Source organism: Triturus cristatus, chromosome 3_1 (genome assembly GCF_964204655.1).
Source record: "Triturus cristatus chromosome 3_1, aTriCri1.1, whole genome shotgun sequence".
NCBI lineage: Eukaryota > Metazoa > Chordata > Amphibia > Caudata > Salamandridae > Triturus > Triturus cristatus.
In genome coordinates this window covers 235,605,601-235,622,582 of record NC_140583.1, presented here as the reverse complement: position 1 = coordinate 235,622,582, position 16,982 = coordinate 235,605,601, and the positions used below count along the sequence as shown (strand labels likewise).

Sequence of the window (16,982 nt, the reverse complement as noted above, 5' to 3'; positions counted from 1 at the left end):
CGCCCTTCTCCACCCCGAACGGCGCTGTGAGCTCTCCCCCTGTGCCAAACCTTACTCTAGCTGACGCGTCGGCATAGAGTTCCCTAATATAAGTTACTGCGGTTTGTTCCAACCCTATGTCTAATAGGATGGGCCAGAGTTTGGAATGGCTAACGCAGTCAAATGCAGCTGATAAGTCTACGTAGACCATATATAGAGCTCCAGCTTTGATGTTAACGTATTTATCAATTAGTAATGATAAATTTAGAGCTTGGTCTACGGTCCCCAATCCTTCTCGGAACCCGTATTGTAGATCTGATAGAATGTTGTTTTTCGCGACCCATTCCTGCAAACGATCGAGTAGTATTCGGCCCATCATTTTTCCTGTGGAGTCCAGAAGGGAGATGGGACGATAGCAGGAGGGTAGGTTCCGATCTCCCTTCTTAAAGATGGGGACTAATATGGAACTCTTCCAGGACTCAGGGATGCCGGTAGAGGCCAGTGCGTTGAAGACCCTGGTCAGAAAGGGGATCCATAGCTCGGGGTACATTTTATAGAAGTCTATGGGGACACCGTCAGGGCCAGGAGCCTTGCCTTTTTTGCTTGCGTTTAGTGCCCTTTCTACTTGGTCACAAGTGACGGTCATGTCAATAGGAAAAGTCGGGAACTGGTGCTCGAGAGAATCATTTCCTCCAAGGTCATTTGTTGTTAGATTGGACTTAAAGATTTGAGAAAAGTGCTCTACCCATTGTCCTTCGTCTATAGCAACCTCTATGTTAGGGAGACTGCCCTTATGAGTTAGGAAGGGTGTTTTTACTATCTTCCAGAAAGTAATATTATTATTACTAAGACAGCTCTCGTGTAATTGATCCCAGAGTTGTCGTCTTAGTTCCGATTTCCGTTCCTTAATGGCAATGTTATATACTCTCCTTAATGTAGATATTTCTGCCCTATCCCTGGGCGTTTTATGTAAGGCGAGTTTTAAGTTAGTATGGGCGATGGTACACGAGTGATTGAACCAGCCCTGGCTGCTCTTCTTTGAGCTGTTCTTTTTTACCATTAGGGCATTTTTAATAGTTTGTATCACCAGCCCAAAGTTAGTAATAACGTCATCGTTGGGAGTGGTCATATCCAGGCACTTCATTATAGGTAGGTAGGCTTCAGTGATCACAGTAGAAGCTATTTTTTCCGGATCGACTATGGCCCATTTTAGCGAGTATCCGTTTACTCTTGCTAATTCTAAATTATTCTGGGTAAGGGCACTAGAGGTTTTTTTTGTGGGCCCTATCGAGGTTGAGAGGGTTATACTTATCGGATAGTGATCGCTTAAAACTACCTGGTGGGTTTCAAAGATAAAATCTTTAGATATCGGACCATTTGACTGTAAAATGAAATCTATCGTTGAATTGCAACCTCTGCCGTGGAAAGTTGGGGCCAACGCCATCTTTCCATTTATTAATTTTGATGCAATTCTCAGATCTAGATTGAAAGTTATTTCATTTAAAAGACTACCTAAGAGTGAGTGGGAAAAATGTAAGATGGGGTTATCGTCTTCATCATTTAAACCACACAGATGGATGTTTGGGGCAGCACAGATAGTCTGGTTAAAATCGCCGCCCCATATGATGGTCACTTCTCGAGTTGATTTTTTTATTGTCGATGATATTATGTCGAAGATAGAATTAATTTTCCCCATTGCATCCCGATCCGATAAGTTATTGTAGAAATTAACCAAAAGGAAGTGGTCCCTTGAATTTGGTATAATACTGAGAAGCTGAAAGTTGGGATCGAGCGTTATCTGTTTAATATTTTCTAGCTTAACCAGATTTGATATGAAGATGATTAAGCCTCCTTTGGCCCTGCCGGACTTGGAATGTTCAGCTGGTGAGAAATATGTTCTATAGCCTTGAAGGTGGGTTACTGCAGTTAACCATGTCTCTTGGAGGCATAAAATATTGAAATCTGCTATAAAATCGGTCCAAATATCGTTCTCTAGTTTGGAGCGTAGACCCGCCACGTTCCAAAATAGGACTGCGATTTTTTGTGTATTACGATCCTGGACGGAGGTATTTTTAAAATGTGGAACAGGTGTCGGGGATACCAGTCTTGCTACTCTTGGCGTCACGACGTTGTTTTGAGCTGTACGAGGTGACCCCTCAAGGGTTTGGCCGTTACGGAATGATGATGGATGGGAAGGAAGGCTGGGTGCTTGTCCCTTCCTTGTACCGTAAAGAAAGCCCTGACTATGAGCCTCTAAGGGGAGTCAATCGACATCCTCGAGTCCTTCGAGGAACGAAAAACGATTTGATGTTGGGATGTTGTAATTAGAGGATCTTAGTCTATCTCGAGGGAAGCTATTGGGTTTGATCAGGTTACTAGCTAGAGACTGCGGGTAGAAATATGTCAGATCATAGGTTCTTATGGAGCTTTGGTTTTGGTTTTGTAACCAACTAGTTATGTAAGTAGTTGCTCTATGATCTCTAAAATTGACGATTATTACGTCACCTTGTATTTCCTTTGGCCGTGGGCCTACCCAGGTTAGTCTGCGGACATTCAGAATTTCCCCGTTGATGTTAGGAGGCAGCGGCCTATACTGTCTCAGCCAGTGCATCACCTTGTTTTTCAAATCGTAATAGCCCTCCCTTTTCCCTGGGTCCAATGGCGGAACTCCTGTTAAAACTACGACGTAGGGAACTGCTTCTGGAGGTAGATTTATGTGATTGCAATTTAAACCCTGGTTGTGTCTGATGGGAGTGTCAGCAGGTACGATGTCTTGTTTCTGGTTTAAGTTAACAGTTTTAGTGTTGTCAGTGCTCTGACCTTGGACTGTGTCAGTGTAGCTCTCTTTAACTAGCCGCGAGTGGTTTTGAGTATCTTGAATAACTGGTTTTATAGTTCTTTTTGCGGTTATTTTGCTTTCGTTTGTTACTAAGGGTGAAATAAGATCAACGGGCCTTTTTGTTGTTGGCGTAATTCTGTGTAATGATAGGGATTCGAGTTGATCACAATTTGTTTGTGTCAGCTTTTCTAGTGAATCTAATTGTGTGGATAAACCCTTTATTCTTTCTAGGACAGGAAGAACAAGAGATTTTACTAAGATTTCTAATCGGCCCATCAGTTCGTTGACAATTACATCATGGGTACAAGTATTACCTTGGGAACCAGAATCGTTTGTGTGTTTAGTGTTTAAGGGGTAAGTAACTTCTTTTTAGACTTTTTTGTTCGAGTTAGCGTTTTTTAAGCATCTCCTCCTTTTTTTGGGGGGGGGAGGGTCAATAGTAGTGGTTGATTTTGTGGGCTTCGTCTGTTTGGGATTGGTAGCAGTAAACCTAAGGGGTGATGCAGTTGACGGTATGCAATCAGAGGGAACTTTGAGGTGGGATTTGGCAGCCAAAAGTGGCGAACAAGTGTGGAAGTGAGCTGGAGATGTAGACTCGAGAATAGGTGAGGATGTCCTAGAATCACTGGGGGTATCGTGTATTACGGAGGGAACAGGAATTGTAGGGTTCGGAGACAGTGCTGATCGAATAGGTCCGAGGGAGGAGCGCTTATTTTGTGCGAGTTCAGCCGAAAGGCGTCTCTCTACTATAGCGATTTCTTGCTCAAGGACTGAGGCGGCCCTAGTGATGAAATTGTCTAGTGTGCCACGCACAGAGCCTCCCAGTGAGGTTCTACTCCTTGTGCTAGGTGTAGCCATGGTGGGTGGTTTAATTGGTGTACAGTGAGCTGTGATTGTGTCAAGGCTAGTGTAGGTGATCCTAGAGAGGAGGTGAACAAATGCAACACGGTTAGACTAGAATGGGTACAGTGTCCAAGTCAAGCTCTACCTTTCGTCGCTTGCTCCGGTCGTCAGAGGGGGGGCCCAGCCCAGCCTCTTCCTGCCCCTGACGGCCACAGACGGCCCGCCCTTTGCCCGGGCTTAGCCCGCGCGCGGTCCCGCGTCGCAGGGGGCTGGATCGATTAATTAGCGCCTCCGGGCGCGCAAGGTCCGTGGGGTTTCCTTCCGGTTCACAAAAGGTTGCAAGGGGACCTGGGTAGTGAAGTCCCGCCGGACGCTCTCCCCTCACAGCGGTCGCGGTGACAGGCGACGGCGGGGGAGAGACGTAGGAGCCAGAAGAAGGGCAGTAAGAACAGGTAACTGCAATCAGGGCAAGCAGCGTCCAGTAACTAGCAGCATCCCCCATTGTGGTCAATTTAATTGATCAGTAACTTGTTGAACTAACGTTTGTGTTAACCTTGTGTCCATCTATTGCCCGGCGGAGTTGCCAAGGGCCGAATTTAATAGTGGTGGATTTGAGATAATTGCTCAAGTAGAGTTTATCGTGATTCATAACATCAACTCGAAATATAAAACATAATCTGCTCCTGATGTGTTCCTGTATTCCGCAGCGTACGCAGATAGGTTTACTGAGGCTGATGGTTATTTGAGGGCATTGCTTCAAGAGTTACAATGTTGACTTGATGTTACGAGACTTCAGTGTTACAGGAAATCTGGAACAATATGGAACAGTTTACACTAGCTCTGCAGTAAAAGAGTCCATCTGTTCTTACTTAGGGTCCTAAAGTGCTGCTTTTTCATCTCTATAATAGGTTTCACTTCCTATTAGCAGGGCCTTAAAGGTAGGCACTGGATTAAACATAGGCGCTATCCTTTGAATTTCAAGGCCAATTACTGCGAAAACTGTCTAGGTCTGTAAAAAAACACACACAATTGGCCCAAAACCCCAAGCTCTTGTATCCCTTACTTCCTTCTGCGTGATCTAAAGTCCTCAGAAAAAAAGCCATGTATTTAGCTCATAAATAAACCGCACGTCTTCTACAAAATAACATTTTGGATTTAATTTATGAAAACGTAAATTATATGTTTTATGGCTTCTCATATTGCACGACACTGGTATCTGGCCATGATGCTTACACCAATAAAACATCAGAGATTTTCCATTTTGCATCGAGCCAAAGAGAGAGGGAGTTGGCTAGAGGACGGAACGCAAACACCCTTATCAGCGCAGAGATCTGCTCTGTTGGGATTTTAAATTCTCTTGGCAGGGAGTTGTCATGCGTCAAGTGTGCGTTCCCTCTTGCTCACAGCGTTATCTTAACCACACGCCTCCCCCCCCGCTGGCTGGGATTCAGACGGGGCCAATGTGGGTGGGCCACTTCATACCCTGGGTGTGCAGCAGGAAAGACCCACGCCGATCTTCAGAGCATGTCAGCGACATCACACCGAGGAGGCCGTCTGTGATTCCTGAACATCGCTGAGAGGTGGTTCGCAGAGCCATGTTTCAAGTGCCATTACCTTAACATGGCAGCAGCGTTATGAATCTCGGGGTGGGCATGATGGACAGTAGGCCAGGAGAGGTCCTTGGGAAGGTGTGTAAAATGCTTAACTTCTTATTCTGGAGTAAAAATATCGATTAATGATTCTCGTGCCTCGTATACAGTGTGTTTAAGAAAAGAAGCAAAAGAACGCAGAAATAGGCGCTATGAGGTCAAATACTCATCCTACATCTGTCTTTCGCATTCCCCACTTACTCCTGCCCTATTCATTCTGCATATTTGTACGTAGGTGTCAATGTCTTGAAATGGCAGGTAGTAAGAAAGATGAATGGCACATCAATGGGGGACTGGAAGACAATTCAATATTATTTTCCTCAAGTGGGGTTTTGACACCTGCATGACACATTTTCTAAATTATAATATGACATCGCTTTGCATATATTTTACCGTTTTTTTGGCGGATGGATATTATGGTAGTGATTTATAAGTGTGAGTTAAAATCACACTGAACAACAAAAATCAGCAGATGCCAGACTATTGAACTCTTGGTTCCCCGTCACATTGAAAGGTGAGGGAACCGCGGTCTTGTTTCCAATAGTGGAAATAACTTTAAGGTGAGCTAGCCACAATGGACCTGCTTGGTCTGTGGCAATGCAAGACCAGCCACTATTTTTGCTTGCCCAGGTCTACCCTGGCAGACATGGAAGTTCTGGGCAGGAAAAAAACAACAAAGTTCCTGGAATCCGTAAAAACTGAAAACAGAGAGGCTTAATTATAATCCATTGTGTAACAGGGGAGAGGAAAGTATTCAAAAAGACCTTATCACTTTCCGGGAGATTAACATTTTAATACATTAGATAAGTCCCACTCTCTCTGCGGACAGTAGGGTAGAATTTCCCCATGATCATAGTTACCCTACAGTGACACCCCTGTAGGATTTTTTAAATGACTCCCACCCAGAGATTGCCTGTGACATACTGCATCATTAAGCCCCCTCATCCAGAATGGTGATTTATCTGGATGGACTAGACCTTCTGGAAGGAGTTCTTGATATTGCTATGGATCAAGTGCACATAAGATACGATTGACTAGCAAAAGGTACCGTTAGGTATTTTCAGGTCGAGCCTGGGCAGCGCATGCACTGCTCTGCAAGGCATTCTGTATTAAGGAATGGATGTGAAGCTCCACCTACTCTCCGCCCAGTTTTTTCATTGGTTTGTGTCATTGTCCATTGTAAACTGTGGCTTTTCATCAATCATTTGGCTTAGTAGTCCCTCCTTAGTACCACCTTTTCCCATTTTGTAACCTCCCATGAGGACACCCCCTGTTACGTGTGGTGTTGCTCTGTAGGCTTTAATTACAAATTCTGAGCACTATGTTCTCAATGAGCTTTGTCCTGTCTGCTCTTTCTGGCTCTCTCCTAACGTATTTGCAATGCATTAGGTCTTGCATTTGCGAGAGTTCAAGTTATTGGTATTGTGAATGACAATCTGTTTAAAAAAAAAACACATATATGAAAGGCATTATCATTTACAATGCCAATAGCTCAAACTCTCTTAAATGCGAGACGTATTGCATTGCAAATGCTTGTTAATAATGGGTTTTCCTGGTAAGGTTAAAACAAGGGGTACAGAATGTACCAAATGGATGCAGAGTTATATTTTGTGTCCCCTGTTTTTAACCCATGAATTACTGCGTAGTAGCTCTGAATTAGCCAAAGGTCTACCCCACTGTCCGTAGAGAAAGTGGGCTTTGTCTAATATATTGAAAGTTTGGTTCATTCTATCAACAGTATACTCAGTTGGTAGTAAAGCAGGTGAATTATACAGTCGGAGCTCTTTTGCAAGATTTGAGCCCACTACCTAACCTGTTCTTTTCGACATTCTCTGAAAGTAATATTGACAATGAGAACTTCCTTTTTTGTAGCACAAATTTATAAATGAAAACCATTTCTAGAGCACAAGGGACCTGATGTACGACCATTACATTTTGCGACTAGCAAATTGAGATTTTTAGCGACTTGCAATTTGCGAGTCGCAAAATGAAATGTACTAATGTGTCTCAGACACATTCGAAATTCCCAATCGGGTTGCAAGTGACCTGCCTCATCAATATTCATGATATAGGTCGCAATTTGCAACTGATTCTGAATGGACAATAACACAGGGATAGTGGCCTGCTGGGGACAGCAGACCACCATGTCTGTGTTTGCTTTTAAATAAATAAACTTTTTTTTAAAATGCAGCCTGTTTTCCTCTAAGGAAAACGGGATGCATTTCAAAAAGAAAAATTAAACGTTTCTGTTTCGTTTTTTAAAAGTAGGCAGTGGTCTGTGGGGCCACTGCCAGCTCTTAAAAAACGTTTTTGCGACCAGTCACAAAGGGAAAGAGGTTCCTTGGGGACCCATTCCCGTTTGCGAGTGACTTACCACTTACGTGAAGTAGGTGATAAACTGCGATTGTTTTGCAACCGCATTCCGCTCACAAACCATTCATACATGCCCTTGCGACTCGCTATGAGGAAGGGACGCCCTTGACACGCCCCTCCCTAATAGCGGCTCGCAATATAGGGCTGGTACAAGCCAGAAGCCGTTTTTGCAGTCGCAACTGATCCGATTCGCCATTTGTGACCGCTAAAACCAATCGTACGTCTGGCCCACAGTGACCTCAGGAGATCACCCGTCAAAAGAAGGATCCACAGATGAATGAAATCTTTCTGAACTTAGGAGTCACTAAATGAAAAAAAAGACACATTTTCAGAGATTTACAGACAGTAGGATGGAGCGCAGCACTTAATTCTACTGTTTTTACCATTTCTAAAAGCAGTGAAACAGGTAGAAATATTAGTAGATCACTGTGAATCATATCACTGTTTTCATGTCTACTTTGGCTCTGACTGTTTCACGTAGGATGTTTCCTAGAGTAAATTTATTAACTGTGTGTTTTTATTTACTCCACAATGTGAATTATATATTGTTTTGTATTTGTTACTTCCTGGCATGTATAGGCACATTTAGACATTAGGGATATCAACAGGAAATAGATGCATTTATATTAAAAAAGCCTAAACCCTCTGGGCCCGATTCACAGAACTAACTTAAGACAAAATCCTAAACTTACTACCATTTTGGTATTCACAGAAGGCACTTACTCATTTTGGTATTCACAGAAGGCACTTACTCATTTCGGTATTCACAGAAGTTAGGAGTCCTAACTTTAGGACTCCTAAATGCCTTCTGTGAATACCGAAAGTCTTAAAATTAGGATTTTTCTTGGTTTAGTAGTTACTAAATTGAGAAAAATCCTAATCTTAAGACTTTCGGTATTCACAGAAGGCATTTAGGAGTCCTAAAGTTAGGAGTCCTAACTATACTACTACTAAACTGAGAAAAATCCTAATTTTAAGACTTTCGGTATTTGCAGAAGGCATTTAGGAGTCCTAAAGTTAGGACTCCTAACTTCTGTGAATACCGAAATGAGTAAGTGCCTTCTGTGAATACCAAAATGAGTAAGTGCCTTCTGTGAATACCAAAATGGTAGTAAGTTTAGGATTTTGTCTTAAGTTAGTTATGTGAATCGGGCCCCCTGAGTTTTAGATACGATAACATAGTGTGAAGGCAAATTGCCACTGCAACTCAACTACTGATTTTCATATTAGTTTGTGACTACCAGATGTACTTAAATAGGCTGGATATGCTAGATGGGACTTAGTCATACATGCCACACCGCACAGTGACGTTATTTGGAGCACACTTACTTCAGTTGATCCCGTGAAAGCGACTTTATCGATGCCAGTGTGAGAAGCTATTGCTGCGCCTGCAGTTGGACCATATCCTGGCAAAATATTGACGACTCCAGGAGGGAACCCAGCCTGCCAAAACAGGATTAGCGCAAAACGGTTTGTGAAAGCAGATCATGAAACTAAAATTACAGCAAGCACTGGAGGAGAACGACTAGGCATTCCGGTCAATTATTCCTACCTCTTTGATGAGAGATCCCATATAGAGTGCGCTGAGCGGCGTTTGCTCCGCTGGTTTAATAACGACGGTATTACCACAGCAAAGAGCTGGTGCGATCTTCCAGGCAAACATCAGCAGTGGGAAGTTCCACTGAAAGGGGTTAAAAATCAAAGTTGAGTGAAAACATTAAAAACGAGCATTGTGTTCATGATGTCAAGCTGCTGTGTTACTGATTTCTCAAGCTTTATTTGTGTCATAACTCTTTCACAGCACACCGCTGTTTTATATTAGACACACTGGTGTAGCCATTCATTTGGCCTTTAATTCTGCCCTCTGCTCCTTTAGAGAAATTAGTATTTTGAGAAAAGAGGTTATCCATCTCTTAAGATGACATTTTAAACCCAGATCCAAGATGAACACGTTGTTGAAAGTTTTGGGTCGCCCCTCCTCCTTTTTACCACCTACTCATTCCTTTTCACCGGTGAACCCTTATCTCCTTATGTAACCCAAGTCTAGAAATCCTTCTTGCGGTCCTTTCAAACGCATTACATCTCTGGCACTTAGACCTAAAAAGAATATGCAACAACAACACTTCCAACTGAAAACAAGTGGAAAAACCTACTCAACTATTGCGCAATGGCATCCTCTACAAACAAGGTGGAAAATGTTAAATCTGGAAACATTTTGGTGCATATTTTTATCTCTAATACAGTGTCCTAGATTAACAGATCTAGGAAGAACATATAACTTTGGAATCTTCGCTGCAAAAACGAACTACTCACGGGGACAAATCACCCATTCATGTCCTGCTGTAACCCAACCGGAACCTTAATTCAGTTCATCCACCACAAAACCACCCCTTCACCATTTACTCTTCAAGATCCCCCTTGTCTCTAAAACTCCACCTCCAACACATTTTCACGGACAAAATCGACAAAATAAGAATCAACTTCAGGCCAACCATTGCTCAGAATGCAACACTGCCATTCAAAACCAAAAACATGTAGGATAGCTTTTCCACCATTTATACAGCCAAAACTGGCAGGATCATAAAAGCCCTAACCCCTATTCCGTCAATTTTCAGACCTACTAGCAATGTACCATGGCTATGCTAAACAATACACAGATATGTCTCCTCCAATCAATAGGTAGCATGCATTAACACAGAACACCAACTGCTAGAATACCAATAAGACTTCCGCTCAAAATTATAGATGTCAACCCTAAAGATCCTGCATGATGTACACCACATGCTGGATGAAGGACATACCTGCCCCACGTTTTACTAGCTTTTTCTGTGACCTTTGATGCGGTTGACCACAATAGGGTAATTAACTCACTAGAACACATTACTAGCCTCTAGGGCCAGGTTCTTCGATGATTAGCTTAATTTCTATCAAAACACCATTCCGTTGACTATTTTCATGCTAGTTTTTTTGTAAGCAATAACCATTTTTTCTGGTCATAGCCAGAAGCATTCAGCTCTCTAGGGTCACTATGGACAGAAGACTGGTGACCTCTACTTTGATTGACAAACATTGACAGTCTGATGGTTCAAGAGACACTAGACTTGTCATGTCATAAAGTTCACTCTAATTCAAGGTTGAAAATACAAGACACAATGCAGGCTTCGGGTATATCGTACACACTTTATGGAAGAACCTATAGAAGTGATGTTCTGTTTGGCCAAAATGTTTCAAAAACTGTATTCACCTGAAGGCAATGACTGTGCGATCTTGTCTTTTCTCCTCGTTACTATTTCCTCTCAATCTCAACACCCTGCCACAGTACCCGAGCTGTAATACAGATCTTTACACCAATTGGCTCTTTCATGACGGACCAGGTGAGGGATCAGACCTATGTAGGTGAAGGAGCTGTCCTCATATTGCAGGTTTTCACATGCTACTGGCAATGCACGGCTTTGATCAGCCCTTTCAAGAAACAGCTTTCGGTCCCACCAGTTGATGTTAGTTACCACTAGCTGGAAAGTCGAAAGAGTTTGAAACTACGAAAAATTGAATCAGCATAAAGGTAACATAATCTGATTCATCTAAGTATAGCTTAAGCTACTCTGCATAAAACCTCTCTGCTTCAGAGTAATCAGTCTTCTCCACCTGAGGTGGTGTGAGGTTTTTTATTCAACATACAAAATATGCACCTTAACCTTTCAGTATCAGAGGAGAACGTTCATTAACATGGTGTTTATTTTTTTGTTGATCACTGTTATATTTGACGTTTTTTGGAAACGTGAATATGCATTTCTACCTGGCATGCAGCAATTTTTTAATGTTACGCTTTTTACGTAGTGCTTCATATTGTCAATTGCCTTGTTTCTAGGACTTGCCATTTTTTTAGTGCGAAATTTGGGGCACCTTCTGAAAATACGTAGTTTGCTTAAACTCACACAATCTGGTGACATTTGGAGCCAGAAGTAGGACACAGTTCTCCTAATGCCACATTTGAAGCACTACGGCACATCTATTTGCTCACACATACCCATTCAAGATGGAGGCAAGAGAAGAACCCGGCCACCACTTGTCTTGGGAAAATAAAAAACATGACTGGTACTGTACAGCTGGCTCTTCTTGTCAAAGCACATGTTTTTAATAGCTGAATCTGCTATTAACAAACATAGTGTCAATTTAAGAAAAATGTTTAGGTTTTGGAACATGACACTCATACGCAAGATGTACTTGGAAGTATGGTTGACAGTATAGGGCAGTACAACCTACTGGACGTTTGCAGTTTTTATGACTATGGGGCGAGGAAGAAATATGCAGTTTTCAAGTACTGAACTTCATGTTAAGAACAAAAAAAATTGATTTCAGTTGCAAGACTCCATCACTTGTCAAAATATGTCAGTGCCAGAAATATATCAGCTGCCACTTGGATAGACATCTCTTCAGCTCTTCGACGATCTTACAATAATAAACAACTGCCTCTCGATCATCCAACACCCATTCCTTTTCACATAGTTGTTTATAAACTTTGGAACCTGAGCGAGGCCTCTGCTTGCATCTGTTTGAGACTGGAATGGAATAGGTAACTCATATGTCGGGATTGGTGCAAAACGAAGTCAATGTCTTTATGTGCCCTTTATTGACTCTATGGAAGTCAATGATGTGTGTGTTGTAATTTGTCCAGTAAGGGCACAGTTTGGATGACTAGTCTACTGCCTATTTTATATATGGTTAGATATGCAGAGGACATTATAACACAAGATAGCAGAATAGAACAATTAAATTGTGCCCCTCTCCTGCTTAGTAGTGTCTACGTTGTCTTAAAACCTTTAATCTGTAGCACCAGGAAGCCACAACAGTGGTGATATTTATCACTTAATAAATTCTACCATACAGCATAACATGACATATCTTAACTTGACATTACAAATGTGCAAAGGAACTGCCAGCAAATCTGACCACTGCTACACAAACCAACTAAGACGCTTTTAGGCATTCCATTCTATAAACACCGGTCAAATGCCTTCAAAATAGATTATTGACAGGTGTATTGTCAAACAAAGGGGTCTACTTACATAGTAAATATCTAATACAGTGCAGCCAGCTCACTCAAATCATAACAAGAGCCCATATCACCCTTATTCTAAGACCATATCTCCCTGGCACTTAGCCCATGCCACACTCGTAGTGATTCCATATTATTCTGACGGAGGCGAAATCACCCCGGAATGGAGACCATACCACCCTGGAACTGAGCCCATATCATGCTGATAAGGAGTCAAAATCACCCGGATAGTGAGTGCAAAGCACCTTCATCACAAATCTAATGAGACACATAGATCAAGGACAGAATCAATCAGTGCAGATTTATATTAAATCTAAAATGCAACATTGAGTCCCTACAAGTGGGGTCAATCTTGTGGCACCAGCAACAGACTTCATCGATTGCTCTGAAAACAACCCTGTTTACTATATTTACACAACAGTTCAAAGATTCACTTATTTCCCTACACCCCAAAACATAAGTAGACTTCAGTTGTCTACTTAGAATATTTATTTACACCAGAGGATTTGTAGCGTTATATGTATGGACAATATATCATGCTTGAGGAAACGATAAACGCTGTCTGTGTATCCGGACTCCTTTTCTCAGTATGGCACCTCATAATTCTACCATCCTAACCAAAGTCCTTAAACAAGCTTTTTTCAGTGAGAGATTATCTTTGAGGTTATGGTGGTGACTACTAGGGAGCTGTAAGTGTTAATGCTAGGGTTTGGCTTTTCAATTACATTATCAGTGCCTGCATACCCTGAGGGGTGACAAGAAGCACTCTACAAATCCACCTTACATAGCATTACATTACATCAGGAACACTGAAGAAGGACTGAAAGGAAAGCCATGCTATGTACAGATGGCACTTTGATAGGCACCACTGCTGTTCCCTCGGAAAACAGTAGAAACCATAAGCATCGTTTTAAGACACCCTGAAGGATTTTGGGAGGAGTCAACTACTTTCCATACCTTATAAGTGTAAATTCATGTGACAATTGTGTAGTAATCTAACCCAGTTAGTGCAGAGTTTCTAAACTGTGTCATAAAGCAACGGAGAGCTCAATGTGGGTGGTGGCAATAGAATTGCTTAACCAGAGGACTAATAGAATTGTTTCACAAATCAGCAGTGAGGTATCACCTGGAGCACATTGTCAAGTGCTAAGTAAGGAACGTTTATATTTATATAGCATACATTACAGACCAGCCATCAATGGTGCTCTGGAGCCAGTTACAAGAGATGTGGGAGCAAAGATTTGAGCCTTCATTGAGTTTAAGTTTTTCAGTAGTTTACTAAAAATATGTAAAAAAGAGACAATCTGACAATCGGTTGCTTGATAGGCACAGCATCTCTGCCCATTTTTGGAGGCTGTGAAAAGGAAGGTCACATGAAGTTTCATGTTAGCTTCTTAGGAGTATCTGTCAAGTTGTGACGCGTATTTATGGTGCTAATAACTAAAAGCAGTAACTTGCAGATCGTTACAAATAGTGCATGTTACTTTACAAAGTGTCAGAGATTGTATCAGCAATTAGTGGATGGTGTACCCTGCTCCTAAAATGTAATCTCTTCTTTTCACTCCTGTCATAAGATCCAAAGACACATTTTTGGTGACTTGGAGCAGGCATACAAGTTCTTTTTGTATCCTAGAGTAGAGGCAATTACTAGATTTGCATTTTGAATTAACAATCTACCTTTGAGTAATGGTGTTTAAGGTTTTTGTCACATGTGAGGTTTCACCTAATTCCCAATTATTGTCATTCACATAGTCGATATTGTCACATTAAAACCAGGCCTATTGGTTTTTCTAAGCATGTTTAATAGTAGAGTCATGATAGCAAAGTTTAATTCTTTGTCAAGTACCCTTCGGAGACACTGAAATACTATGTTATATTTTTACCAGGGGCCTAAAAAAGCTATCAGGTGCACCAGTGCAAGAGATCTTTGGGTAAGATTAAAAACAATTGCTAAAAAGAGCAATAGCTTGAAAGTAAGATAAAGAAGCAAATGAATCTAGGATCTGGGAAGTGGGGAGACGTGGTCCCATTTACATGGGTGTTTCAGTTATAAAGCACTGGCAAGTTTAATTAAGCTGAAGGCTTTTTTTTAGAAATGTCAGCACGGACATGTTAAAACTTAAGAATTACTGCTTATTAGGAGAAGTCAGGTCATTCAGGTCAGTACGGTTATTATAGAGGGCAGTAAAAATTACTATTTTTGGAGCAAACCCTATCGTGCAAAAATATATATTTTTTGTATCGCTTATCAATGAAAAGTAATAGCATTGATGCTGCTAAAATCTTTCTTTATCTCGATAGTGATAAGACATGCATTTCCTTTTCAATTAATGTACTTTCTGTCCTGCTTCACGTAGCCGGGCAGTAAACCAAAGGGATTGTGCGTATTTTTACCTAGTTTACATTTTTAAGAGGAATTTGGCCATCAAAGACTGCCAGAAGAATTTCTCAACCTTAGTGGTTATGTGAGTAACTCTTACCGGCAGTTCTTTTTGCGGTATTTGCTTATGCACACGAAGGGACGTTTTTAACATGAAGACTAATTCTAAGGTGAAACCTTTTGTCTGGGTAGACATTTTACCTGCTGAACAATATCTTGGGCTTCTAAATTAGCCAGCATCATGTTAATATTTTGTGTATTTTGTTATTTCATTGGCTAATTAAAATCGCCAATGCCAATAGATTAGTATTTTGGGGCACTATCTATGACTAAATCCTCTAAGTGATCCATTGCTGAAAGAACTAGTGTCAGCAGTATGTAGACACACAATTGGTTCCCAACCAAGAGCGCAGGTAACCAGTTTCTAATTGCTTCTATCCAGTTGTTCCACTTTTTACACACCCACCTAGATGTCTAACAAATTCATTTAAAAAAGCATGCTACTTGACCTAAAGTATCTGCTGAAACCAATTCAAATTATTAAACACATATAACCAGTTCCAATGTGCAACTAGATTCAGCAGGAGTTTTCATCATAGCATTGTGCTCTGTGTCCAAAACTCAACATGATGCTAACTGGATCCTGAAGAATGAAAACCAGAGTTTTCAGTTTCCCCACAGTTTTGTAATTCCAGATTGTACCAGCGACTCTTATCAACGTCTGCGACATGCTGATGTTGCACCACATGCAACAACAACACCCTGTTAACTGGCCATTGGCTACACCAACGCCAGCCCTGGGAGAACCTTCTAGAGTGCGAGAAGACGCAGTGGAACGCAGCAACAGCTGACACGATAATCCCTACAGCCATGGGCTCTGCCTGGGAACGAACTTCGAACGCAAGCACCTGTTGACTGAAATTAATACAAAAAACATGACGCCATTTTTACAGTTACTGCTGTTATCGCTTTTCAGATCTGACTCTATTAGGCCGCCGTAGGAAAGCGAGCCTCTTAGCACCCGTCATTCCCGCTCCAATGAGACGCTGACAGCCGTAAACACTGGGAGTGAATTAGCACTTAGGTTTGTTTTCATTTTCACTTTTCCCCCTAAATCTAGGGAATTCCATGCCTTGAGAACTCCCCTCCTAATAACAGACTTAAAGCCCCCCAGTAACCTGTTCAAATAAGCACTGCCGGAGAAGCTGTTGAAGATATGTCAACAATACGAGCCTGCCTTTTTCTGGTGATTTATGACGGAAAGCGCGCAGCTGCAAGACCCACGTTGTGTGCGCCACTAGAAAGAGCAGAGTCAAAGGAAAATAAACAGAAGATACTAGCGGGTTACTACTCACTGGGATGATCTGTCCGCACACTCCAATCGGTTCGTGCCTCGTGAAGGTAAAGTAATCTCCATCTGAAACAGATGAGCACGGTTATAGGGCAGTTTGATTTGGCAAGACAACAAGAGAGCGGGCCCTCCGTTCCCTGGTTTGCAATGGCATAGGATGAAACAAAGGTTTTGGGTGCACATCCTATGAACAAGCTGCTTTGAAAGAGGCGTATGAGTGTGTTTGTGCAGGTGTGGAGTATCACTGGTGTTTCTAGAAGAGAGTTTTAGGGGGTGCACACAATTGGCACCACTTACCCTGTAAACTTCTGTTCGTAGCTGTAGATTCACATGTTTGGCTTACTCCTGCCATCTAGTGTTGGGCGCAGACATTTGTAAGTTTTTATATTTGAAGACTAGAGTCACATTATGTGCTGTGACTCCTCTCCTTCATGTTTATTGTGCAAGGGCATTGGTTCTATGTTGGTTTGTTTTACTTTACGCACAGAGGAGGAGATGTATGGAGCTTAAAT

General features: G+C 41.8%; 1 protein-coding gene across 1 annotated transcript in view; it reads right to left on the bottom strand.

Moving 5' to 3' along the window:
- ALDH1A2 (aldehyde dehydrogenase 1 family member A2) overlaps positions 1-16,982 on the bottom strand; it is a 258,338-nt gene that overhangs the window by 58,184 nt on the left and 183,172 nt on the right. Inside the window, exons 5-7 of the mRNA XM_085643757.1 lie at positions 16,475-16,536; positions 9,236-9,364; positions 9,013-9,126 (exon numbers count right to left, since the gene is read on the bottom strand). Of these exons, the coding sequence (XP_085499883.1) occupies positions 9,013-9,126; positions 9,236-9,364; positions 16,475-16,536 (305 nt within the window). The remainder of the gene's footprint in view (positions 1-9,012; positions 9,127-9,235; positions 9,365-16,474; positions 16,537-16,982) is intronic.